Source organism: Rhinolophus sinicus, linkage group LG07 (assembly GCF_036562045.2).
Source record: "Rhinolophus sinicus isolate RSC01 linkage group LG07, ASM3656204v1, whole genome shotgun sequence".
NCBI lineage: Eukaryota > Metazoa > Chordata > Mammalia > Chiroptera > Rhinolophidae > Rhinolophus > Rhinolophus sinicus.
The window spans coordinates 70,449,988-70,474,507 of NC_133757.1; the positions used below are offsets into that span (position 1 = coordinate 70,449,988).

The 24,520-nt window shown below is 53.9% G+C and overlaps 1 protein-coding gene and 1 long non-coding RNA gene across 3 annotated transcripts; one reads left to right on the forward strand and one right to left on the reverse strand.

Annotated features, from left to right (window-relative positions):
* Positions 1-1,186: 1,186 nt before the first annotated feature.
* MAP2K2 (mitogen-activated protein kinase kinase 2) lies at positions 1,187-24,474 on the reverse strand. Of its 2 annotated transcripts, XM_019744218.2 has the most exons (11): positions 24,037-24,442; positions 20,369-20,579; positions 14,586-14,732; positions 10,025-10,102; positions 9,193-9,244; positions 8,983-9,107; positions 8,140-8,353; positions 6,187-6,251; positions 4,696-4,757; positions 3,450-3,495; positions 1,187-1,561 (listed from the first exon to the last, which is right to left on the reverse strand). In XM_019744218.2, exons 1-11 carry the CDS (start codon positions 24,126-24,128, stop codon positions 1,451-1,453), a joined length of 1,203 nt encoding a protein of 400 aa, XP_019599777.1. In that variant the 5' UTR covers positions 24,129-24,442; the 3' UTR covers positions 1,187-1,450. The 2 variants fall into 2 exon arrangements, with proteins under 2 accessions (XP_019599777.1, XP_074193696.1); XM_074337595.1 differs by lacking the exon at positions 20,369-20,579 and having other exon boundaries at positions 24,037-24,474.
* Positions 1,460-2,940, forward strand: LOC141572673 (uncharacterized). Its single transcript, XR_012498022.1, has 3 exons — positions 1,460-1,595; positions 1,966-2,096; positions 2,625-2,940. It is a non-coding gene; the product is annotated as an uncharacterized LOC141572673 (long non-coding RNA).
* Positions 24,475-24,520: the final 46 nt, after the last annotated feature.

Genomic DNA, 24,520 nt, shown 5'->3' on the forward strand with positions numbered 1-24,520 from the left:
AAACCTGGCAAGCCGGTTGAAGGAGCCACCAACTTGTCTTCTCTTTGGTGTCCACAGGACAAAAAACAAAACAAAACAAAAAAACCACGGGAGACTAGAAGGGTCTCCCTAAGAAAAGAATTCAGCAGTTCCCACAGGGCCACAAGCCGCTACCTTCTACTGTACCTTCTCTGGAAACCCAGGGCCAGCTTGGCTTGCACCAGGCTGCATCCCTTTCAGAGAACCATTCCTCTGCAACTTGCCATAGATAAGTATCAGCTTGTTCAAACCATCAGGAAGTATTGAGGGGGGCAGCTGACAGCTTCATCTTCAAAGCTCAGAGGGGAACGTTAGAAGCAGTCCTGGCCTCCCCCACTTCCTACTGTCTGACGGCAGAGGCAGAACCTTCTCTGAACCTTGAAGGCAGACAGGCTGGCCTTGGGTCTCAGAGGGCCTGGCTGGACACCCCGACAGACACAGGAACTAGGACAAGCTCCCCGCCGATGTTTCATTTCCAACCAGCTGTGGCTGAATGGTTTGAGGGCCCAAAAGAGTGACATGCCAGGGCAGTCACTTCTGATTCGCTGGGCTAGCAGAGGTGACAGAGGGTGCCACCCGCCCACATCTGCAGGCGCCAGGGGAGTACAGGCCTTATCGAAGGGATCTGCTGGGGGTTTCAACCACACTGATGGTTTGGAAACCCAACACTTCCTTTCTGCTGAGTCGAGTGTCAGCACAGCTGCCATGAAGAGTCAGAAGTGTCTGCTCCTGAGGCACAGGCGAGAACTAGAAGGTCCCTCCAAGGGACAGGTCACGCTCTGCTGAGGACAGGCAGGGTTGACTGTCCCAGGCTGCATGACAAGAGGCAGCAGTGGCCAGGAAGAAGTGGACCCCATGACAAGCAACAGGTTGACTGCTTTTGGGACAGCTTGAGGGGTACCTCCAAGGGGGCAGGTGTCAGGTGAGGGGATGACACACAGAAACATATCTTTTGGAGAAAGATGCCAACGTCTACAATCTATGGGTTCCCTCTGAGGCTTCATCCCTTGAAAAAAGAGCGCAGCCAGTTCCTGATGCCACTCCCACCCCAATTTCTCTGTGGCCTAGTCCGCTAGGGGCCGGGGCTGCCCTCAAGGGACACTGACCTCCTGGGGTTGGACCAGAGGCTGACACCCAAAGAACAAATGGAACAAGAAGTACAATGGGCTCGGTTTGCTTTTTCTTTCCCTGTTTTGTTTTGGTTTTTTTAAAACCTAAGTAAGCAGATTCTCAGACGACAACATGAGCAGCATCACCCTTCCCCAGAGACTAGAGGACCCGCCGGCTGCAACAGGTGGGAGAGGAAGTGAATGTTCCGCCGTGTGCATGTCTTCTCCACGGCAGCGGCGCGGCAGGAGAGGGGGGAGGAACTGGTCTGTCCTGGGTGGGAAGGGCGGGTGGACAGGACGCAGACAAGTCACCAGCCGACCCGTCACACGGCGGTGCGTGTAGGCGTGCTGGGCTGGTTCAGACGCAGCGTTTTACACAACCAACCGGCAAAATCCACTTCTTCCACCTCGGACCGTTTGATGAAGGCGTGGTTCTGCAAGGGAATAAGAGGTGCCGTGAACAGCCAGGTATCTGCGGGGAAGAGGAAGGCACCAGCTTTCCACTCGGGTCCAGCAGGCCATCCGGAACGAAAACCCGAAAAACTGAAAGAGAACAGACCCCTAGCCACAGGAAGACACACTCGGGACGGGGAGAGAAACCAAACCCAGAGCAGGGAGGTGCCCCGCCTGGGGCCTTGAACACCTGGGGCAGGGTCTCAGGGGAGGGGGAGGCTGCTGTGAGCTCCCTGGAGCCCAGGTCTCCCCTTTAGCACTGGGGGCGCTGGGGCCAGGTCATTCCCTGCGGGGAGCCATCCTGGGCACCCCTGGCCCCCACCCACTCTACGCCAGGAGCACCCCCAGTTGTGACCACCACAGATGTCCCCAATATCCCCTGCAGGCAGAGTCGCCGTGGGTTAAGAATACCTGATCTGGAAGACAACACCCTGTGAGTCCTACCCAGTATGACAGCACAGGCTAAAGGAGGCTCCTGGGCCCTTGAAATAAGACGTGAGGCTAAAGAACAGACTTGTGCGTTCCTTCTCGTTTCAAGTAATTTAGAGAGACACCCATGGCTGGCGGCTCCCATAGGGACAGTAGAGTGCTAGAGCTTCCTGATTCTGGCCTAGGTGGGGTGAGCGGATGCCTTCCTGACCAGGGCACGCAGGGAGGGGCAGCCCAGGGCAGGAGGGCGGGGCCTGGAGTCCATGGAGTGTTCTAGTCTCCCCACATGACAGCAAGGGCCTGACTGCCGCCTCTTGTGCGAGCTGGGGGCAGGGGAGACCACCCTCATCTTGCTGAAGGTGAAGGCTTGGGTGACAAACCAAAGAAGGTAACAGGACTCCTGTGGCCCAGGGCGACAGGAGGGGAGGTTGCAACGTTAGCCCCAAACAGCAGACAGTTTTACTCGGGCAAAGAGAGACCTGGGAGTTTCTTGCACAGTGTGAATGGGAGAGCCGGGGCGGGGAGCACACCACAGGCGGTTTCAACGTAAATGTGTTTCTCTATTTCATGTATTTGTATATTTTACAATGAACACGTATTTTTTTCTTTTTTAAGGAGGGCGCAGCTCACAGTGGCCCATGTGGGGATCGAAGCAGCAACCTTGATGTTATTAGCACCGCGCTCTAACCAACTGAGCTGACTGGCCACCCCCAGAACACGTATTTTTTATGTCATGCATTTAGCACATGGTACTGGAAAACCTATGTCAGACACCAGAAGAAATTTCTAGAAAGAATCAAGCAGACGCAGATCCCCTTCCCATAGGGCGCTCAAAGCTAGGTTTTCTAGTGTGACCACAGCAAACGGTGACTACAACCGAGACACAGCCTGTCGCCACAACTGCTAGTGGGGTGGGATTAGACAAGGTGCCGGGGACTTTCTCAGAGGGAGTGCTGACGCTGAGACTCACATATGGGGAGTAGCCAGCCTTGAGAAGAACAGGACGTGTCCCCTAGGCAGAAGGACTGTCCTGTGCAAAGGTTCTGAGGGGAGGGCGAATTTTGGCGGCCACCTTGGTTTCCAAGGACATTAAATGGTGTGGGTTTACGAAAAGACACCAACCCTGTAGCCTCCCCGACGTGCGGGGGGGCTTGACAAGCCCGAGGCAGGCACAGCTCAGAAGCCTCAAGGCCCATCATTCTCCAGGAACACCCCCACCCGGGCCCTTCTGTTCCCCTACGAGCTGAGAGGCTGTTCTGGGTCATTTCTGCTCAAGGACCAGGAGACCCAAAGGAGTTCTCCAGCTCAACAGGCCCCCTCGACAAGAGCCAGCTTGGGGCAAGAAGGGCCTGATGGGGTCTCCCTCTCCCTGAGGAGGAAGAAGGGGCCCTGCGTGGCAGTCTGTACCCCGGTGACCCCAGAATCCCCAGCATCACTCACCATGAGCATCTTCAGATCCGCTCGCTCGGCTGGGTTCTTGATTAGGCTGAGGGTTCCGTGGGGCGGGCCAAGGACACAGGGTAGGGAGACAAGACAGGGCAGTTAGTCGGTGGCCGTGGGGACTTGTGTCTTGAGCTGTGGCTGGGCAGCCGGTGCTGACCCGTCCCCATGCCCACGAACCTGGCCAGGAAGAGAACCTGCTCTGCTGTCACTCTGCTGCCTGGTCCCAGTGGGTGAGGGCCCCAGCGCTACCCTGTGGTGTAAGGGCATGACACCCTAGGGAGGGAATGGTGAGGGTCTGAGCCCAGGACAATAGGGAAAAGGAGAGAAGGTGGGAACCCCCCAGCTGCTGCTCAATCAGAGGCCCACCAGCAACCGTAGCTCCGTTTCTAATAAAAACCCCAAGTTTGAGAGTTTGAGTGTCAAAACAGAACTTTTTCTTTCAGAAAAGCAGAACTGCCTAAAGGCAGCTACTCAAAGCAGCTTGGGGTTGAATGACAGTTCTTCAAACACAGAGAAAACTTTACATGGATATAAAAACATTTACACGGATAATGGACACATGGATTTGTGCCCCACCGCGCCGTCCAGAGGTTGTGCAAAGGGCCAGTGGCACCTTCACCACCAGGAGCAGGAATGCTGCTGTGAGTCATACAGTCACAAGGTGGCAGGGGGTTGGCAGTGTCTGCTCATCCTGACATGTATGATGGCTCTAAAGGTAAGTAGGGTGGCCCTGGCCCCTCCCCACTGGTCCCCAGCCCACTTGCCCCAGCCCATCTCCAGAGGGCAGGAGTGTCCAGAATAGCTGACCACCTCCCAGAATCCTGCTGGGAAGGCTTATTTGGAAACTGGGGGGTTGCAGGGCTCAAGGGATTAGGATACTGGGGGACCCGCTGGCAGAAGGCAAGGTGGCAACAGCATTATTTCCAATGTGCCTGAAAACCTGGTTTGTTGTGTTTTGGGGATAAACTGGGGATGGCAGCCAGACACTGTGACTCAGACGCCTTGGAAAGGGACTCTGGTTTCTAAGGTGAGCACAGGTGGCCCACTGGATACTGCAGACTGCCCAGTATTCCAGACCCGCAGGCTCGGCAGATGGGCCTGGGCAGGGGCGAAGAAGGAAGAACGCATCTAGGCTGATGGCTGGGAGCGATGGCGGCCCATCCCAGGAGGCAGGCAGGGCTTCTGAGGGCCTGGCACACAGCCCCGCCCACCCAAGACCGAGCTGGAGGCTGTGGCACCTTACCATTTATTCACAAACTCCTGGAAGTCCTGGGTGAAAACACCACTAGGCAGCTTGGGAGGAGGCTGTGGGAGAGAACAGAAGGGTGGGAGTCAGATGCTCACAGATGGTTCTGGAATCACAAAGGGGAAGGCGCTTTCCAGCCCTGCACACACAAGGATGCCCCTCTCCTGGCCTCACCCCTGCACCCTGCTGGAGGCCAGCAGCTACCCCTCTCCCTGCAGGCACTGCTGTCCACCCTGCCAGCCCAGTTGGGCTCTTCCAGGGTTTCCTTTCAAAAGCTATGGTTTGGGGATCACACTGGATCTACAAGGAAGGAGAGCAGGGCTCACCCTAATTATATGGACAAAGGTGGTCACTCTTGACTGTGGGTCAACCTGTCTGGGCCACCCACCTCTGTGGGTGTCTTGAATGAGCTGTGGGTCTAGACCATAGGAGGCAGCTAGTTCCAGGGTTTTGGGACTGAAAGAAGCCTGGGCTGGCACGCATGTCCCAGGGCGGGGACTGCCACGTGCAGGGCCGGGCCCCTGTCAGGGAAGCGGGGGGCAGGGCCTCCTCCTCGGCTCTCTCCACCTCCTCAGGCCTGGGACCCAGCCTTTCTGCTCAGAGTGGGAGGTGGTGGTGTCCTCACTGGGAGGACATGCTAGCTGGGCCTGGCGGCACTGCCAGGTGCAGGGAGAGCTGTGTACACCAGAGCCATCCCGCCCTGTTCTGTCGCCACCGACCGCTCACCTTGATGCTCAGCCCTGGGCCAAACCCCACACTGCAGGCAGCCCTGCCGCCCTGCCCTGGTTCTCTGACCTGCCTCCAAAGGGTCATCTAAAACACATCAGCCCCCAGAGGCCTTGTGTGAGTGTGTGTGTGTGTGTGTGTGTGTGTGTGTGTGTGTGAGAAACTGTACCAAGATGGAGGCTTCAGGGTCAGGTCCTGCTTCACCCCTCCCCAGCTTCAGGCCTCTACGGAGGTGGCTCCCATCCTTAGGCCTCAGTTTACTTGTCTGTAACTGGGAATATTCATGCTACCCTTCTAGGCACTCTGTGTCTCCTTCCAGAGAGGAGAGGACACCTGGACTTTCCCTGAGGAAGTGAGACGCTTTATGACTTCAAGCACATTAACTCCATGATGCTGAGAGAGAGAGAGAGAGAGAGAGAGAGAGAGAGAGAGGCTAGGTGACAGAGCTCTGAGAATGGCCTGGTTCCTTGGCCCAAGTACCTGGTTACTGGCCTTGGAGGGAGGCAACTGCGGTGGGAATTCTGGGTTCATCTTTATAAACACAAATAAAAAAAATGTCCCTTGGGGAGGGGTGGGCTTCTGCAGCATGGCTGGAAGTAAGGCCACAGTGATTTTATACTTGATAACCTCTGTCTCTTCCCCTCGCCCCCCAACAAAATCCAGTCTATGTGTTGAATTCCCTTCTTTTTGGTAATGTATTCCCATAGGAATAGCTTAATTCTGCAGGCATGAAGATGTGCCAAAGGGCCTTCAGGTATGTACCTCGTTGACAATGTAGTCCAGCAGCTCGAAGATAGCCATAGCTGGCCGGCTGTCCATCCCGTGACCTGCACGGGGAGAAAGCAAAACGAGTGAGATGGGAGGCAGCTGCTGCGTTTCTGTTGGGCATCAAAGTCTGAGTGTACTGCGTACAGCCCGGCACTTCTCCCCACACTGGCCGAGTGGCCTGGCTACTGAATTCACTTCCTAGGAACAGAACTTTACTCCCGAGTCTCCGGTGAATTAAAAAAACAAAATAAAACACCCAAATGAACAGAAGCACTTTTTGAGACGTCACAACCCCCTGCTTTGTGGGGTAGAGGCGGAGTGTGGTAGGAGAGGGTGTGGCTTGCAGACCACAATTAAGGACAGTAGCGTGACACTGCATGGAGCCACACGCAGAGACAGCAGCAGGACCCAAATACAGCTCAGGACAGGTGGCCGGCTGACCTGTCCTAGACCCAGCTGGCCAGGTCTGGGTTTGGCAGTTGGACTTTCCCCTTTTGTCCTGTCCTGAAATGGGCGCTCAGGCTGGGGCTGGGGGAGGTGCTAGAGGGCTGAAGTGGCCTGGCATGACCCACTGCTCCTCCCGGCTGGGAGGGGGTCACAGCAGCACATGTGGAGGCCATCTGGAAGTCGGACTGGGAGGGCAGGGCCAGGGCCTGAGGATACAGATGGGGGCAGGATTCTCCCCTTAGAGGAAACCAAGACACCCCAGCAGTCTGGGTGTGGTTCCAGGAAACAGGAAGGTCTAGGCTTGAAAACACCATGAAAATCACCATCTGACAGCCCAAGTGTCCATCCATGGTGAGCAGATACATAAAAACGTGGGCAACCCACACACTGGAATATTATTTGGCCACAAAAAGGAGTGAAGGAAGCACTGACACTCGCTACAACATGGAAGAGCTTTGAACACACGGTGCTCAGTGAGAGAAGCCAGACACACAAGGCCACAGTGTGTGATTCCATGTATGTGAAATGTCCAAACAGGCACGTCCACAGAGACAGGAAGTGAGTTTGTGGGTGTCAGGGGCTGAGGCTGGGGTTTCCTTTTGGGGTGATGGAATTAGGTAGAGGTGATGGTTGGATAACGTGAGAATACCAAAATCCACACTATTATATGCCTCAAATGAGTGAATCGTATGGTACTCAAATTCTATCTCAATAAAACTGTCATGAAACCAACCAACCACAGTCCACTGCATGTTCCCTTGGACTCTGATTTAACTCGACTCTCTTTCTGTTACTTGACTTTAAATAAAAAGAAATCACAGAGTCCTAAGTGCTGCTTCCAGGTTAGGCCACTTCAGCAGCAACCCTCCCTACCTCACCATCCCCCAAAGTGGTGGAAGTGTCAGCCCGAGCCTCTCTGGCATCGGGGAGCCCCCACCTCACAGGCGGCCACTCTAAGCACTAGGAATTGTCTGGGAGCCCAGCTGCATTCTGGCCTCCTGTCCCCTCCCACGCTGTGCTGCCTGTGTGTCCAACAAGCCACCCAAGGAAATTCTGAGTCAAGTTCGTTTCAATTTGGGGGCTTCCTGGAAGGCCTGGCCCAAACGCAGCACAATGTCCTGCGCCGCGTCTCAGTGGTGGGCATATGGGCATTCGTGGGCAAGCCTTTCCGCTTTTCTGTACATTTGGACATTTTCAGGATAAAGTGTTGGAAAAACTAACCAACTAACTAGTGGCTTGGCCGAGGGGTTGGTTTCTAGATCCCACCAGCTGGTGACACCAGGTGCAGCTGTCCTGAATGGGACAAGTCGGGGGAGCTTCTTCCAGCCCCATCCCCAGAAGGCTCAGGACCATCTGAGGACTGCTGACCGCAGTTAGCACAACCAGGGGGACAGGTGGTGCCGAGAGGGGCCAGAACGGAGGCAGCTGCCATCCCAGGCATGGCATTCGCCGTTTGGATCACTGCCCATCCAAACCAGAAGTGCCAGATGCAGGCCATACCACTTATGGGGCGTCCAGGGGGTCTTGGCCGCGGTGAGATGCTGTGAGGCTCTCCTTCCGCCCCATCGACCATGGGCCGGCCAAATATGGCCTCCAGCTCCTTAGCATCCGGTGGGGGGATGGGGTACCTTCCGATGGACAGTTCCACCAGGGACAGGCCCATGCTCCAGATGTCCGACTGCACCGAGTAGTGAGTGCCTTGCAATCGCTCTGGCTGTCGGGCGAGACAGAGGAAAGAAAGGCCCACAGGGAGACGGATGGATACTGGAATCCAGAGGAGCTCATGGGATTGGGGGTGGCATCTGAATGCCTCTCCATTGCCCCCCCACGGCCCCATCCTGACTGTTGCCACCCTCTATAGACCAAAGTGATTCTGTCTCCTTCCACCTGCCTCAGGAGAGAGAAGCTTCCAGCGAGTGCTGACAGCAGCTCTTTAAAGACCTAAATCCTTGGTGCTTTTGTAAAAGGATGAGTAGCCCAAGAAAGACAATGGAATGCTGCCTTTTTCACACAATCCCAAGACTAACTTCCCAGAATCTGCTCCATTTATCACCCACATCTTCCCTAAATACCTGAGGGCTAGTTTCTTGGCTCAGAAATTAACTGACTACTCTCCTTGATTGGGTTTTTACTACCAGTGGGAAGGAAACAGCAGGCATTCCCAGAGACAAACCTGAGCGAGAACATGATAGAAATTAGAATTTCGAAGGACAGGAGAAATCCAGCAAATAAAAAAGGCATTTAGAAAAGCTTCGGGAAAATGGGGAAGTGCTGATGGGGTGGTGGTGGCGGCAAGGGGTAGGCTATGGCACGTGATGTTAAAACGCCTCTTGAGGGACTTACAGACATGTAGGATCGAGTTCCCACGAAAGAGTTGGCCATGGAGTCAATGAGCTGCCCGCTCACCCCAAAGTCACACAGCTTGATCTCCCCTCTGGAGTTGACGAGGATGTTGGACGGTTTCACATCTGTGAGCAGAGCCGGTGGGTGAAGTGTGGTTCAGGCCCGCTCGCCAGCCCTGGTGGCCTGGGAGGGAGACCCCACGCGTCTTACCTCGGTGCATGATCTGGTGCTTCTCCCGGAGATATGCCAGGCCCCGGAGAACCTGCAGGCAGCCATGGGGAGGGGGGGGTCAACAGGGCAGCGCCATGTGGGGACTCTCCACTGGACAGGTCTTCGGGACAGAATGGAGTGGCCAGGGTGTGAGACCAGCTTGGGAACCAGCTTTCAGGTGGGGGTGAGGGAGAGGAGAAGTGACGGCAGTGACCCCCTGCACTGGTGGGTACAGATGCCTAACTCACTGATTCTCACACGACCGCCCACCTGCCCACCCAGCCCCCAGCAGCAGACACTGCCATCCCTTCTGTCTCAGAGGAGGAGCTGAGGCACATGGGAGCTGAGACAAGGCCCGAGGCCCTGCTATGCTAGCAGGGCTGTGAGTGCCTGGCTGGCTAGCCTGCCTCGGAGGTGGCATCATCCAACGGGCATCATCTGCTGAGTGCTTTGGTGCTGGGCTGTGCTAAGGAACCCGCCCCCCTTGACTGATGGAGGGATTGGTGCAGTGGCTATGTCACCAAGTCAGAGAGGAAACATCACAATATGGCACTGGGGGACCCTGTGTGCCTGGGACCATGCCACCAGGTCCCATGCAACCCCGACACCTGTGTGGGGCAGGAAAGCATTACCCCTATTATATGGGCAAAGGGACGCCACGGCTTTTCCTGCAGCAAGTGGAGACTGGCCTCGGCACTCTCCTTCCTGCAGGGGCTGCACTGACGCGACCACTGCACACGTGGAGGGGGCAGGAGTAAATGTAAACCGGGCTAGGAGCACGTGCATGCGCCCACTGCTGTGACGGCGGGGGGAGCAGTGCCTGCACACTCACCGCGATGCTGACCTTCCCCAGGATCTCTTCTGGAATTCTCTTGGCTTCTTTCAACACCTGGTCCAGAGAGCCACCGTCCTGGGGGCGGCACAGGAGAGAGAAAGCAAGCGCTCTGAGCAGGCAGCCAGATGGGGCTGCTGCAGACATGGACCTGAGGGACGCCGGAGTGGCAGGTATAAAAACGCAGCATTTCCCTGGTGCCCCATTTCCTCCACAGGAACCAGAGGCCAGCCACAGCCAAAGGCAAGCCTGGGCCTCAGGACGGCACATCCAGTGCAGAAGGGGAAGGGTGCCCATGCGCGCCTCATGACTCAGCCCTCCTGAGTTGCCAGGGCAGCAGCTGGCAGAACAGAGCCACAGAGGTGGGCCCTGCTTATGGCCAACTAGGCTCAGCCCCCAGGCTTGCAACCAGAGCAACCTCGGGTGCCCAGGCTAGACCTGTCCACTTCTGGGGCCTGAGAGCAGAGGCGATTCCCAGGAAGCGCCCAGTGCAGGCGACAGGCAGCCAAGCAGACTGGTCTCTCCACTGCCCTCGGCCTGAGCCCAATCGCCCTCAGCCTTGTTAGAAAGAGTCCTGCCGCCCGAGGGACAGAGGATGGCCAGGGTTGATGACAGCTCTGCCCTTTTCCTTAGGTCTTGTCATGTACTTGCCAGCATGTACACAGGAACATCCTGACAAAGGACCTGACACAGGTCACAGTGGATCCCCCACCCACCCTGGGCGTGGCCCCAAATCCACCTGACAATGAGGAAACAACAGAAATCAAGCGTCTTGTGCAAGGTCACCTGGCAACAAACCTGGAGACCAAAACCCAGGGTGTTGCCAGCTCTGGGGAGGGTGCCTCTTCAGGGGTGGGGCTCTGCTGACATGCCCAATGGGCCCCCTTAGATATTAGGTGGACACTGCCAAGTTCCAACCATGGGCCAGAGCCTGCCTGGGTCTCCTCTGCACTCCAAAGAGGAAAGCAGAACCGAGGCTGAGGGGTGAAATGGGGCCAGAATCTGAAGTGGCGGCCAGGTGGCCCCAGAGTCAGCAAATGTGCTACTGTACGAATCCCACAGGCGCCCCTTCCTAGGGACACTTTCTGCTTCACCTGGGGGGAGGGGTCAACCTCCGAGATGCCTAGGTCTCCCCTCTCTGGCCATGCTTGGTGAGAAAGGCCGTGCTGGAGAGTTCTAGAAAACCCAATGCATTTTGAAGCTTAGGGAACCTGTGCGTGACTGCGGCTAGAGAGGGACGGGCACACATGTAGAGGGTGGGTGTGGCCAAGGAGAAACCCGGCGTTCCGGCGAGCCTGGTCTGGCCAGGGCACCTTGCCTGCCCCACTCCGCCTGTAGGGTGAGATGGGAATCCCTCTATTCTTCTCGGTTTTTTGTTTTTATCAATCAACCTTAAAAGAATTAAAAAAAAAATTTTTTTTTTAACTGTAATCCCTGCTCCCTAACACAGGTCCTTTCACTCTGAACTCTTCATAGAGTTGCAAGTTAACTTAAAACACCTCCACGACAGATACTACTGCCCTCTCCATAGCAGGGTCTCCCCCTTGGCACTGGGGACACTAGGGCTGACATTCTCTGTGGGGGCCATCCTGGGGGGTGTTGAGCAGCCGCCCTGGGCCCCACCAGTATTTCCCTAGTTGTGATAATGTCCCCAGACATTGCCCAGTGTCTTCAGGGGACAGAACCACCTCTGGGTGAGATCCCCTGGCCCACAGCTAAGAAGAGGGTAAGTCATTTGTTCAAGTCACATGCACAGGATGTGGTGCAAATGTCACAACTAGGTCTTTTTGACCCCAAATCTCTCGTTATGCATGACCATACACTTTCATTTTGTGTGTATGTGTTCTAAATGTTCTTAAAAGCCTACTTTTATTAAGCAGGTAGTACACGAATACACGTACCTTATAAAAATTTCAATGCAGATAAATAACACTCTGATCCCCCAGCAATTCCACTTGCCGCCCCTGAAGTGTGACTTATGTTCTTCTAGATCCTTCTGTGCATTTGCATACACATCCATATGCATAGGGAACTACAGAATTTTAAAAATATATATAAGTGGGCTCCTATCATGTGTATCTTCCTCCTCAGGAATTTTCTCATTCGGGTCACAGGCTGATTTCATTCCTCACTGCAGAGTGGCATGGTGTTATTGCTTCTCTGTCCCTGACTGACAGGTGTGCCTGATTTTTCATTATCACACAACAAGGGAATACATTCTTCAGATTTGACTAGAGCCCAAGAAAGACCAAGAGGTGCCTCTGAGCAGTAAGTGGCTCCCCAGTCACTGCTGTCCTGAGATCCCCACTGTCCACTCGGTCCATGCCCGAGTTTTCCCCATCACAGGCTTAGGCCACTGGGAAACCGCCGGCCCCGCTGACCCGAAGCCCGGGACACCAACACGCTCTGGACAAGTAAGGTTTAACCTTCCATGCTGAAATAAGGGATTTGTCGTCAGTTAGGGGTCTTTTCTCGAAAGCTAGAGTTGGAACCTCCCCGATGGGAAAACAAGGGCCAATTTGCACATGACCCTATGTAGAGATGACAAATCGCCCTCCATCAGGGAACAGTTCTGCAGCGTGGGACATCGACTAGGTGGGATGTCACGATGATGAAAATAGAAATGAAGGTGACAGAGAAATACGGGGAACAGCCCGAGCAACAATAATGGCTGATATTCACTCAATGCCCTGCGTGTCCTGGGCCCTCCTCCACACATAGCATCCTTACCTGGGCCTGGAGGGCAGCCACTACCCCTCTTTGGCTTGACAGGCAAGAAGGGGTGAGAATCTCGTTCTGAGTCACGTGGTGAGAGGTAGGCAGTGGGGCTGAGGCCCAAATCCAGGGTGCCATCTCCACCGCCATGCAGGGCGCCCCCCAGTAATGGCACATGAACGAGCAAAGGAGAAGTGTCCCACAAACAGAAAAAAACCGGTGCACATGCGGATCAATTCTGGGGGACCATAAGGAGTGGTGACAGCAAAGCCCTTTGGTTGCTTCAATGTCATTTTGTTCTCCTCATGCCTTCCTCACTGAGTCCCCCTCCCAAACTTCTACCTCATGCTGGAAACCAATGCTTTACATTCATCAAGAACAGAAAGGGGAGTGAAGAGGGGGCAGACTGTGCCCCTCCCCCTTTTCTGCAAGGGAAAGAGGTGCCTTCACCCTCCCATGATGTTCAGGGAGAACAGGGAGGGTGGCTGCAAGCCCTAGAGAGGAGAGAGGAAGGAGGAGGGAGGAGGGAGGAGGGAGGAGGGAGGAGGGAGGAGGGAGGAGGCAGGAGGCAGGTCCTACAGTACAGAGGCTCCCCTCAGACCACAAAGTTCCTTCTGTCCTCCCGTGACCCTTTGATTCTTCTCTGCACTGTGACTGCCTGGCGGGAAGGCAGATATGATCTCCCTCTCCCAGGTGAGGAAAGGGGCTCCTCCAGTGCACGGCCTGGCGGGATCGCTTGGCTGGGTAGGGGCAAGGAGGGCAGGCAGCACCTTTTCTGGGGCACTGCCTCCGAGCTGTTACCCCACACAGCCGGCTCACGATGCATTCCTTGCAGGCGCTTGCTCAAATTTGTTTCCTGCCTTTGTTACAAAACGATCAGGGGAACAGCAAGTTTGCGAGCCATAACCGAAAGCCATGGTGCCTAAAGTCACGTCGCATCCTGGTTTTGCAAGGGCCCCGCCGGGCCTGAGCCCACGCGGCCTGGCGGCAGGCAGTCGGGTACCTGCCCAGCTGGACTCAGCAGAGGGTCGGCAGCATTTCCCCCCAGGGCCTTCAGCTCTGACCACTTCTGCTTTCGTTTCGCCCGATCCCACCCATTTCTGAGCTTCAAGACCAGAGTTTCTTAATCAGGGAGGCGGGGCACAGCCGATTCCACAGCGGTGGTTTAAAAAAAAGAAGGGTGCTCATGCTCCACCCCACAGCTTCTGATTCCACAGATCTGAGCTGGGTGCAGATGTGGGTCTGCCTTTAAAACAGCTCCGCAGACCGCTGCACTCTTTAGAAATATGCACCAAATTTTCAATCCCGTGTACCCCTAGGCCCTGCAATTTCACTGGCAGTACTTTACCCCTCAGGGATGCTTCCTTCCAGGCAAGGACATTCAAGGCAGCATCATTCAAAATGGGGCCTGGATCGGAAGCGACCTCAGTGCCCACCAACGAGAGAATTTACTGATTTACCTCACAGGTATATGTGGCCGCCGGGATACTAGACAGTAGGGAAAAAGATGGAGGCAGCTCTCTATATGGTGACAGGAAATGATTTCCACCTTGTACCAGTGAAAGAGCAAAGCTGGGAGGGAGGAGGTGTCTGGTGTTTACAAACAAAGGAGTCTATACACACATCCTTGCACAGGCATCAACTATTACCAGAAGGATCCCCTTGGAAACAGGTATATGTGGACTCAGAGGACGGGACCCTGAGGGGCGTAGGCAGGGGGAACCTCTTTTTCACCAGCCACCCTCTCATTCTATGTGAACCCTTTGTCCTGTCACATCTCCCCAGCTGCAAGCCTGGATGGCTCTGGGGACGCTGGCTCGGCGCCCCTCGGACCCCACGCACTCACCATGTGCTCCATGCAGATGCTGATCTCGCCGTCGCTGTAGAAGGCCCCATAGAAGCCCACGATGTACGGCGAGTTGCACTCGTGCAGCACTTGCAGCTCGCGGATGATCTGGTTCCGGATGGCTGGCTTGATCTCCAGGTGAATCAGCTGAAAGGGGACAGGGATCAAATTCAAGAGCAGTGCCAGGAAGGGGCGGGGCTTCAGTTGTCTGCCCTTGAGGTGCTCACAGCAGCGTTCGAGACCAGCAGCAATCCACTCCTGAATATACACATCCACGCACACACCTGCACCCACATAACCACAGCAGCATGATCCACAACTACTCATACGTAGAAGCAATCCGAGTATCCAACAACTGCCAAATGGGCAAACACAATGTGCCCATTCATACAAAGATGTATTACTCAGCCACGAAAAGGAGGGAGGCAGTGACATTTGCCACAGCGTGGATGGACCTTAAACACACGGTGTTCATGAGAGAAGCCGGACACACAAGGTCACATACTGTGTGATTCCATTTATGTGAAATGTCCAGAACAGGCTAATCTAGAGAGAAAGTGGATTCGTGGTTGTCAGAGGTTGGGGATGGGGCTTCTTTTTGGGATGATGAAAATGTTCTAAAATTGATGTTGGTGATGGACGTACAACTCTGTGAATATACTAAAAACCACTGAAGAGGTAAATTGTCTGGTTTGTGAATTACATCTCAATAAAGCTGTTAAAAAAACCCGAAAACCCATGAACACAGCTAACATTTTTCACTTGGTTACAGGGGGAGTTAAGAGCTTTTTTCACACCAAATCATACGAAGTGCCAGCCTTTCCCAGGACCCAGCCCAAGGAATGGCCAGGCAGAAGGGTCGCTTACATCACCTCTGCCCACCTCCTCAGTCAGGGCTGGGTTTCTCTGGAGCCCTTCTCACCTCCAGGCTACAAACGAGGCACAGAGAGCTTCTGGTCAGCACCCGAGGATCTCAGCCGCCCTTTCACTCCACTAGAGTTCAGGTCAGCAGCTGGGATTGTCACCAAACTTATTACAACATTTCAAAGCAAAAGATCGTCTAGAGACATGCAGAAAAGACAGCTGACAAAACACCAAAAGCAATGCGTAGCTACAAACCCTAAGCAAACCAGGAGCCATAGCCCAGCGAGAAAGAGCGAAGGTCATGGATCCACACCTTGGCTACTCAGAATCCTAGATGCTCTGGTCATTGTGATAAGACAAGAAATAGGTGTGGTTTCTATCCCTTTGGCAGAGAGGCAGAGCCAGATCACAGGTATCTAAAAATGACTGCCATCAACTCAACAGACATTTTTGTAGAGTCAGTTACAGCCGGGACCAGTGATGGGGAGAAAGGCAGGAAAGATGACCCTGCTCAAAGGAGACGTGTCATCGGGAGGAAAGAGAAGCAGGTAAAACCACCCTGGTATGGTAGAGGAACCCCAGTGGAGGAATCAGGGAGAGGGGATCCAGGGCTGATACGGACCAGCCTTGGAGGATGGGTAGGAGCTAGCCAGATGGACAGGTTGGGGAGGGCATTCCAGGAAGAGGGACAAAGAGCTGCCTTTTTGCGGGCACCAAGGCATGAAGGGTGTATGGAGTTAGGGGAGGGGGACACAGTGTAAGTGTGAAGAGCTCACAGGCCCATGTCGATGACCCTTGTGACCTTGAGAACTGGGGCAGGTCCCGGCAGCACAGCGCCATGCGCCTCTGAGTATGGCCCCTCAGGTACTCACATCTCCACCCATGCCAGCCTTCAGAGCCAAGCCCTGGCCATGCTCCCAAGACGCTGTATGCCCCTGTGGCCACCCCCAGGACGCTCTCTCGTTTGGTGGGACTGCACCTGTGAGGAGATGCCCAATACGTACATGTGTACGTGCTTTGAAGGCGTGAGATGCTGAGTCTGAAAGTGAAGCCCTGACCTTTGTGTGGAGGGTGGGAGGCCGAGGGCGGGCGGTGCAGGGTGATGGCGCCCAGGGCTGTCCAACAGAAATATACTGTGAGCCACATACGTTAAATTTAGAGTCCTTTACTGCCACATTATAAAGTAAAAAGGTGAAATGAGTTTTTCAGGTATTCTGTTTAATTCAATGTAACATATCAAAAAATTATCGTTCAACATGTGATCGATGTAAAAACATTAATGAGATTTTTTTTCACAAGGAGCTCTTAAAATGCGGCACGTGTTTTTTTGCACATATAGCACCCCTCAGTTTGGACTGACCTCATTTCAAGGGCTCTACAGCTGGGTATAACCAGGGGCAGCTCTCAACCAAGAACTTGAAAGGGACCACAGATGAATGAGTAGTGGGGGAGAGAGAGTCCACCAGGCTTTAGAGAAGAGGGAGGGGTGGACAAAACTGGGCAGAACTGGATGGAACCCAGAGGCCCTGGGAGCCTGGAGTCGGGTGAATGTGAAACAAGGCCCCAGGAAGCGAGAGGCTTTTGGGAAAGATGTGGTAAAGAGCGGACATAGGAGTTGCTGCTACGTGATCTCAGTTTTAACGGGTCCGTTATATGTGGAGCTTGTAAAGTGAGTCTTCCGGACTGACCAGTAGCCAGCACCAAGGGAGAGCAGAGAAAGCAGGAACTGGGAGGCGTGTGTGCTCACAATATGCCCTGATGACAACCCTGGGTGGGGGGGACGGGGTAACTGCCCCTACTGCACTCATCAGCAAGTGTAGCTCCTAGGGCGTTAAATCATGTTCCCAGGGGCACACAGCGGCTGTGAGAGCAGGTCAGGGTTGGGGCCGGGCTCACGGAACGCCAGAACCCATGCTATTTCATGTCTCTACTCTGGGGACGCATGAGCTACGATCACTGATTAAACCAGGAAGGTACTGGGAGTTCAAACCAAACACCAAGACTGTCTCGGTAGGAGTTTAAGGCCGTTTATACTGCAGCATGAGGGGTCTGAGCTAGGAACGGGCGTAGGGGGTCCAAACTAGGGAAAGAGGGGCATGGATTCTGGAGGCAAAGCCCTGACAGCTTCCACAGGGTCAGGGTCAACCACAAAGGTTCAAACCCAACTCAGACGAGACCTAACCTAGCCTCAGTTTTCTCATCTGTTAAAATGTAGCTGCCATTCCATTCAAATAAGAACACACATGAAGGTTTTAGAACTGGCTTTGACATAGGGCAATCACCTGAAAGATGGCAGCTAGTTATTTTGTGGCCTTCAACAGGTGACACGACCTCTATTCTCACTCAGAGTAGAAGGTCAAGGAAGTGCCGTGCGTATAACAAACACACTAAACTCTTCACAGGTCTCCCCTGGCCCGAGTCATGCAGAAGTTTTGTTCCTAGGACCTCCAGAAGGATGCAGGAGGAGAGTCATGCTGAGTCAAGAAAACATTTACGAACAAGCGTGACTGTACAACTCAAAACCGGTTTTCTGGGGCCTATGGAACCGGTCTTGCTGCTCCCTCAGCACGTCCTACTGGTTAGGATGCTCAGGGCCAATCCCAGGGACCCACAGAGCAGGAGCCTCACCCAGCCCTCACTCTCACACCTGCGGGCAGGCTGCCTTGGATAAGCTTACACACTGGGAATGCATGGAATTCACATTGAGCTTCCCGGGGAATTTTAAATTCCACCCAGGGTAATGGAGAAAGGACCGAGGCCACTGTTTCTTAAAAACCACTTTGTCTCATTAATTGTCCCATCTGTGCCCTCAGCTAAATAAAAGCAACAGGCCTCCAGGGTGGAATGGCATTCCAGATGGACTAAAAGAGGCTCCTGACCCCCACAAACCCCTGCAGGGTTTCTGGCCCTCAGGTCCCAGTACACGTGACCCCCAGGGGACAGACTTCTCATTCGGTGTGTTCGCCACATGTTTGTGGGCGCCTGCGCTGTTCCCACACTCTGCTGGGAAGAGGTTATCATCGACACCCCTATTTTCTGGAACTATTTTACAAAACACTTTTATTTTGAAAGAATTACAGAAGCACAGGGAAGTTGCAAAAACAGCAGCGAGTTCGGCATGCCCTTCACTAAGCTTCCCCCAACAGTGACATCGTCCATGAGTGAAGGACCGTATCAGGAAACTGACACGAGCACAGCACCACTAACTTGACTACAGAACTTAGCTGTCCCCCGTTTTAAACTGCTATGTCTTACTTCAGGTTTTCAAAAAGCTGTAGGCAAACTCTGGGATTCACGTTTATATAAGGCACGTTGGGACCACCCAGAAGATGCCTTGGTGGGCCCAAGAGAACCCAAATCTTTGACACAAACTCTGACCAGCTCTGTTCTCAAGTTCCCCAGTCGCTGTCTGAAGCTCACATCTACCTTTTCATTCCCAGTGCTTTGGGCAATGGCAGACCAGATATGGCTGTGGTCGCTCTGGTTTTGAAAAGGCTGCCTGCGGTAAGGGGACAGAAATAGGCTTCAGCAAAAAGGGCGCTGCTCTAGAGACAGGAGAACTAGCTACAGAGCCAAATCCCAAGGGAAATCAAGCCCATTGTTCCCAGCAAAGGCAGGATCTGCATCCATTCACTGGGCATGGGGTGGTCGGGTTTCCAAGAATACACTTTGGGAATGACACGATGGTGGGCTTTCAGAAAGAGGATGCTTTCTACGTCTGAAAGAGCATGATACCGTGTTTCCCTGAAAATAAGACCGGGTCTTACATTAATTTTTGTTCCAAAAGATGCATTAGGACTTATGTTCAGGGGATGTCATCCTGAAAAATCATGCTAGGGCTTATTTTCAGGTTAGGTCTTATTTTCGGGGAAACACGATAGTATGAGCTAAACAATTTGTCAACATGAAGTCCCCCCCCACCCCATGTTTAGGAGCCACTGTCCCCAGATGGTCACATAGCTCTCTTCCCCACTCCCTACATCTCCCAGGGGTTACCCTGCACGTTTAGCAGGAGGCTGCATTGTGACACAGGAGCCCAAATGAAGGAGGCTTGGGACTTCTCAGAGCCAGGGTTTGCATGGAAGGGGAGGTGATGGTTGATTTAATGTGTCCACTTGGCTAGGCTGTGGTACCCAGCTGTCTGATCAAACACCGGTCTAGATGTCACCGTGAAGGTACTTTTTAGATGTGATTTAACATGGAAATCATCCCACTTTCAGAAAAGCAGATGACCCTCCATGAGTTGAAAGCCCTAAAAGATGGAGGTCCCCCAAAGAGGGAATTCTAACTCCAGACACCCTTTGGACTTCAGCTACCACATCAACTTCCATGGGTCCCCAGCCTGCTGGCCTGCCTGCAAACCTCAGACTTCCCGTGAGTGCATGGGCCAATTGCTTAAATACCTCTATCTACCTGCCCGCCACCCTGCCCCTCCCCACACACACCCTAGTGGTTCTGCTTCTCTGGAAAACTTGGACTAATACAGCAAGTTTGTTTATCCCATTGCCAAGGGACCTCCCTCAGTGTGACCATCGCAGCGGAAGCCCTGTCTTGGGTCTGTAGTGCTTTCTCCTGGTTGTGAAGTCAGGGTGCTGCTGGCTCTAAGGGCACTCAAATCTCTTCCTTTCTTCCCCAAAGCTCCACTCACTTTCTGGGAATCTGAATTGAAGCCGTCCCCAAAGGCAGAACTTAGTAATGGAAGAAGCTGCATGAGGCAAGCCAGCCTTGCCACATTGTAACCAGAAGCCGGGCTCTTTCCCAGGACCAAGAACCCATGGCTGACAGAAGGGCGTCTGAGTCCCGGAGCCAGTCAGAAGGCAGAGGCCAGAACCTTTCAAACTTCTCTTCCGTTTCCAAGGGGACCTGCCCACACCACAGCACAGGGACAGAACTCCTACCCTGCACTACCCGCCGCTCACCTTTCTCGCCATGATGAGGCCCGAAGGTCTGTGCTGGACCTTGGTGACCACCCCGCCATTCCCGGCTCCCAGCTCCGAGATCCTTTCAAAGTCATCGTCCTTGAGCTCCCCAACCTTGGCTTTCTGGGTAAGGAAGGCTTCCAGCCGCTTCTTCTGCTGCTCGTCAAGCTCTAGCTCCTCTAGCTTCTTCTGGAGGTCCACCAAATTTGCTCTGCAGAGACCCCAAGGGCAAGGATTAGTGAAGAGTGTGCAAGCTGCTGAAATGACTCAACCTAAGCCAAGGGTACCCTGTGGCTACTACACACCAGGTCCCGGGTTTGCAGCCAGAAGGATGCAGAGAGGAATCAGACCTGATTCTTGGGTGGAGGGGCCTATGATCTAGCAGGAAAGAAAAGACTTCCTGCAGACACACAACTGACCAGAAGAGAAGGCCAGCTCCCTAAGAACTGAGGCCACTGCCTCTGCCCCCACTCACCAAGGTTAGGAGACCTCAGGACCCACAGGACCCGCTTTGGGTCAAGGGCCCTGGTCTCAGACCCAGGAGCCCTCCTTACTGATGCAAGGGCTCCAGACCACACGGGAACCAAGGCCAGGACTGGGGATCAGGCAAATGAAGGCCCAGGCCAGGGCACTTGTCTTCACAAGGACAGAGGAGCAAACTCATTTTGAGTGGCCTCAGAGCAAAGAGCAAGAACCAACAGGCAGAAGACAGAAGTTGTAATTTACATGAATTACACATGGGCTCTGGAGGGGAGAAGGAGTGGGGCCTAATTTAAATAGTGCAGACAATCCCAGGGCATTCCACTCAACCAGCATGCTTGTATTATATCCCGAGCACCACTATAAACATTAGGCATTTATACACACACGTTCCTGGACCCAGTTATTTAAAAGCCACTACGTACATTGCACTTTATTGGGCGATTCAAGGAATCTTCAAAGGAAATTGTGACAATCAGCTATTCTCACTAATGTCTTGACTTTGAGTCAAATCCTGGAGTAAAAGCAGCTCCCTGTGACAGGCCAGCAGACTCTAGCTTGATGCACACAAGAGCTAACCCAGGGCTGTCCAAGGCAGAATGTAAGCAACATGTGCAATTTAAACTTTTCTAGCCACGTTAAAAAAAATAAATAAATTAATTAATTAAATAAATAAATATATATATATATCAAGTGAAATTAATTTTAATGTATTGGTTTAACCCATCAAAAATGTAATTTTCAATGTGTAATCAATATAAACAAATTGACGAATATTTATTTTACTTTTTCAGATTAAGTCTTTGAAATCTGGAATGCATGTTGTACTTACAGTTCCCCTGAATTTGGCCAAGACACGTTTCAAGTGCTACTTGACAGTGAGGGCAGCTCTGAGAACTAAGTCTCTATAAGAGAATGGTCCATTTCGGGCGGTGCTCAGTCACCAGTTACTGAGGGCAGTTAAGCCAAGGTTCACTGCCCACCTGGGTGAGACCTCATAGAGGGGACCAGAATCCCCTGCTAGAGCAGGCGATGAAGGGGAGCCTGGATATTTTCTCAGGAACCTTCCAATCCCCAAGTGACCATGACTCGCCTACTACAATTTAAAGAGGTATAAGCAAAGGGGCACACAGGCCAGGAGTGAGATGGCCTGCCACTAGGCAATGTCACCTGAGATGGTACTGCAAAGAGGTAACTCGAAGGCAGGGGGTGGATGTCATTTCCTGAGCAAGTACCAGAGCTTTACAAACACCATCACACCATCTTGTTTAATTCTCACAATCCTCCTGGGAGGCAGGTACTTGTAGACCCAGCCCACAAAGGAGAGAACAGGTCCAGAGGTTAAGTAATTAGCCCAAGGGTCACAATGAAAGGAAGTGGCAGTGCCTGGAATCAAACCTGCGTCCTTCCTGATTGCACAGCCTGCGCTCATGGTCCCTGCTCTTCACAGTGTCCCCTTGAACCAGGATGGGGGCCTAGTAGGCGTTCACTGATTGCCTGGTGCACCAAGACCTGGATGAACAAGGAATGAGGACTCTGATGGATGGAAGAGGGAAGGCAGAGGAGTGAATGGATGTGACACGGTTCCTTCACTGTAGTTGAGAGGTAGCTTTTGAGGCCAGACTCTGGAGGTCTCCAGCACTGCCCTACGACATCTAAAATGCATTCTGGAGTCAGCTGATTAATCCATTTTAAATTTAATGGCAACTCAACTGTGGTTATAAAAAACTCTGGAATCTCAATGGCTGGCTTCCTCTACTGGGGGAATTTTTGAAGGGATGGAAATCAGATACCACATAAAAGAAAAGAAAGAGAATACGAAGAAAGAGCTGTCTTGTAAGAAAATGAGTGGATTTTTGAGTATAAGGAACACATATGTCCCCACATTGAGCTATGCACTTGGAGACAGAGAAAGATGTTAACTAGTACACATAAATATCAAGAGTCCTCCTTCATCTGGGTCGCAGAAGGCCAAGTCCCCTGAGAGGCACCAAATATGCAATTCATCCATTACACCTGGTTCTCATGGGGTCACACCACCAGTACAGGAAAGGGACCCCGGACAGAGGCCTCTGGGACTGTCCTGCTCTGCTGCACCATGCAGAACAGGAGTGGGGAGGCCATAGGAACTTCTGGGGCCAAGCAGTCAACCTGGCCTGACCTCACAAGCATGCTTTCCTTCACATAATAAGATTCTACCATTGAGTAACGCCACCACCCTGGACGCTCCTTTCTCTGTCCCCTTTCCCACAAGTCCGCCTGTCTCACTCAATCATCTCAAATCCTCAAACTGCCAGCATTTCTCCAGCTCCTGGAGGCTTTGCTAATACATTTGATTCAGAATCTCTGCTCATCTGCTGTCAGGGGTCCCAGCAGGCGCCCCCACTTCTTTCTTCTATGGCTCTTGTTTTCCCCCCACATCCACTGTTCCAAATCCTCCTCACTCCCAGCTTCCTCAGCCTCCTGCCTCCTCACCACTCTCCCCAGCTTCAGGGGCTCCACCTCACCCCCCCCACTAGCAGGATCTCCACAGGCTCCCTACCCCAAAATTCCCTCAGAGAGCCTCTATCCCACCACTCAGGGATCCCTCCCTCATCCTTATCTATCAGGTAACCCTTCCCCTTTTCCTGGTATTGCACAAAATTCCTCACCCCGTCCTCACCCCAGGGTTCACCCTGTTCTGGAAATGCAAGGACCCCTTCCCTCCACCTCATTACTCAGGGAATCCCCCACATTTGATTTCACTACCAGAGACCTCTCCTCTCCCCCCAGGAACCCTCCCTCCAACCATCACCCTGAATTCACTACTCAGGGACTCCCCCCTAATTTCCATCTCACTACTCAGTGGCCCCACACCCCATCTATTTCCTGCAGGGACCTCACTTCACTCTGATTCACTACTCGGGGACCCCCTTACCACAGTTTCACTATTTAGGGCTCCACACCTCGTTTTTCCAGGCAGGGACCTCCCCTAGCCCCGACCTCACTACTAGGACCCCCTCCCCACCGACTTCACTGGTCGAGGGACGGGGTCCCCATCCTCTCCTCTCAGGACCCCGTCCCCCGACCTTGCTACTCAAGTCCCTCTCACCCCATCCCCTCGTCGCAGGGACCCCTCCTCCCAATCTCCCTACTTAGGGACTCCCCCCGCCCCCGTCCTCACCCCAGCCCTGGGGGGGCCCACTCACTCGGAGGCGCCCTCGGTGGTGGGGGACGGACCCTCGGCGATGGCGGGGTTGATGGTGAGCGCCGGCAACACCGGCTTCCTCCGGGCCAGCATCGGGGCTCCGCGGGCCGGCGGCAACGGCGTCTCTAGCCGGGGCCCATAGGGGGCGGGCCGGGAGCGGACAGCGCCGACGCGATCCCGGAGCTGCGGCCGCGGCCTAGGCCAGCGCCGGGGCAGCAAGGGTGGGCGGTGCTGCGGGCCGGGGCCGATGGACGCCAAGGGGCGCCGGGGCTGAGGCCGTCGAGCCTCTGCAGCCACCGAGGCCCGAAGGAGGCTGACGCTGCAGCCGGAGCCAGGGAGGCAGAGGGCGGGGAAGGGAGCGAAAAGATCGCGGGCCGGCCTCTCGCGAGAGCCAGTTTTGGGAGCCCGCACAGCCCCGCCCCGCCCCTCGCCACGGCGCGTGTGCACCAGCGCGAGACCGCCTCCGTCGAGAAAAGGGGCGGAGA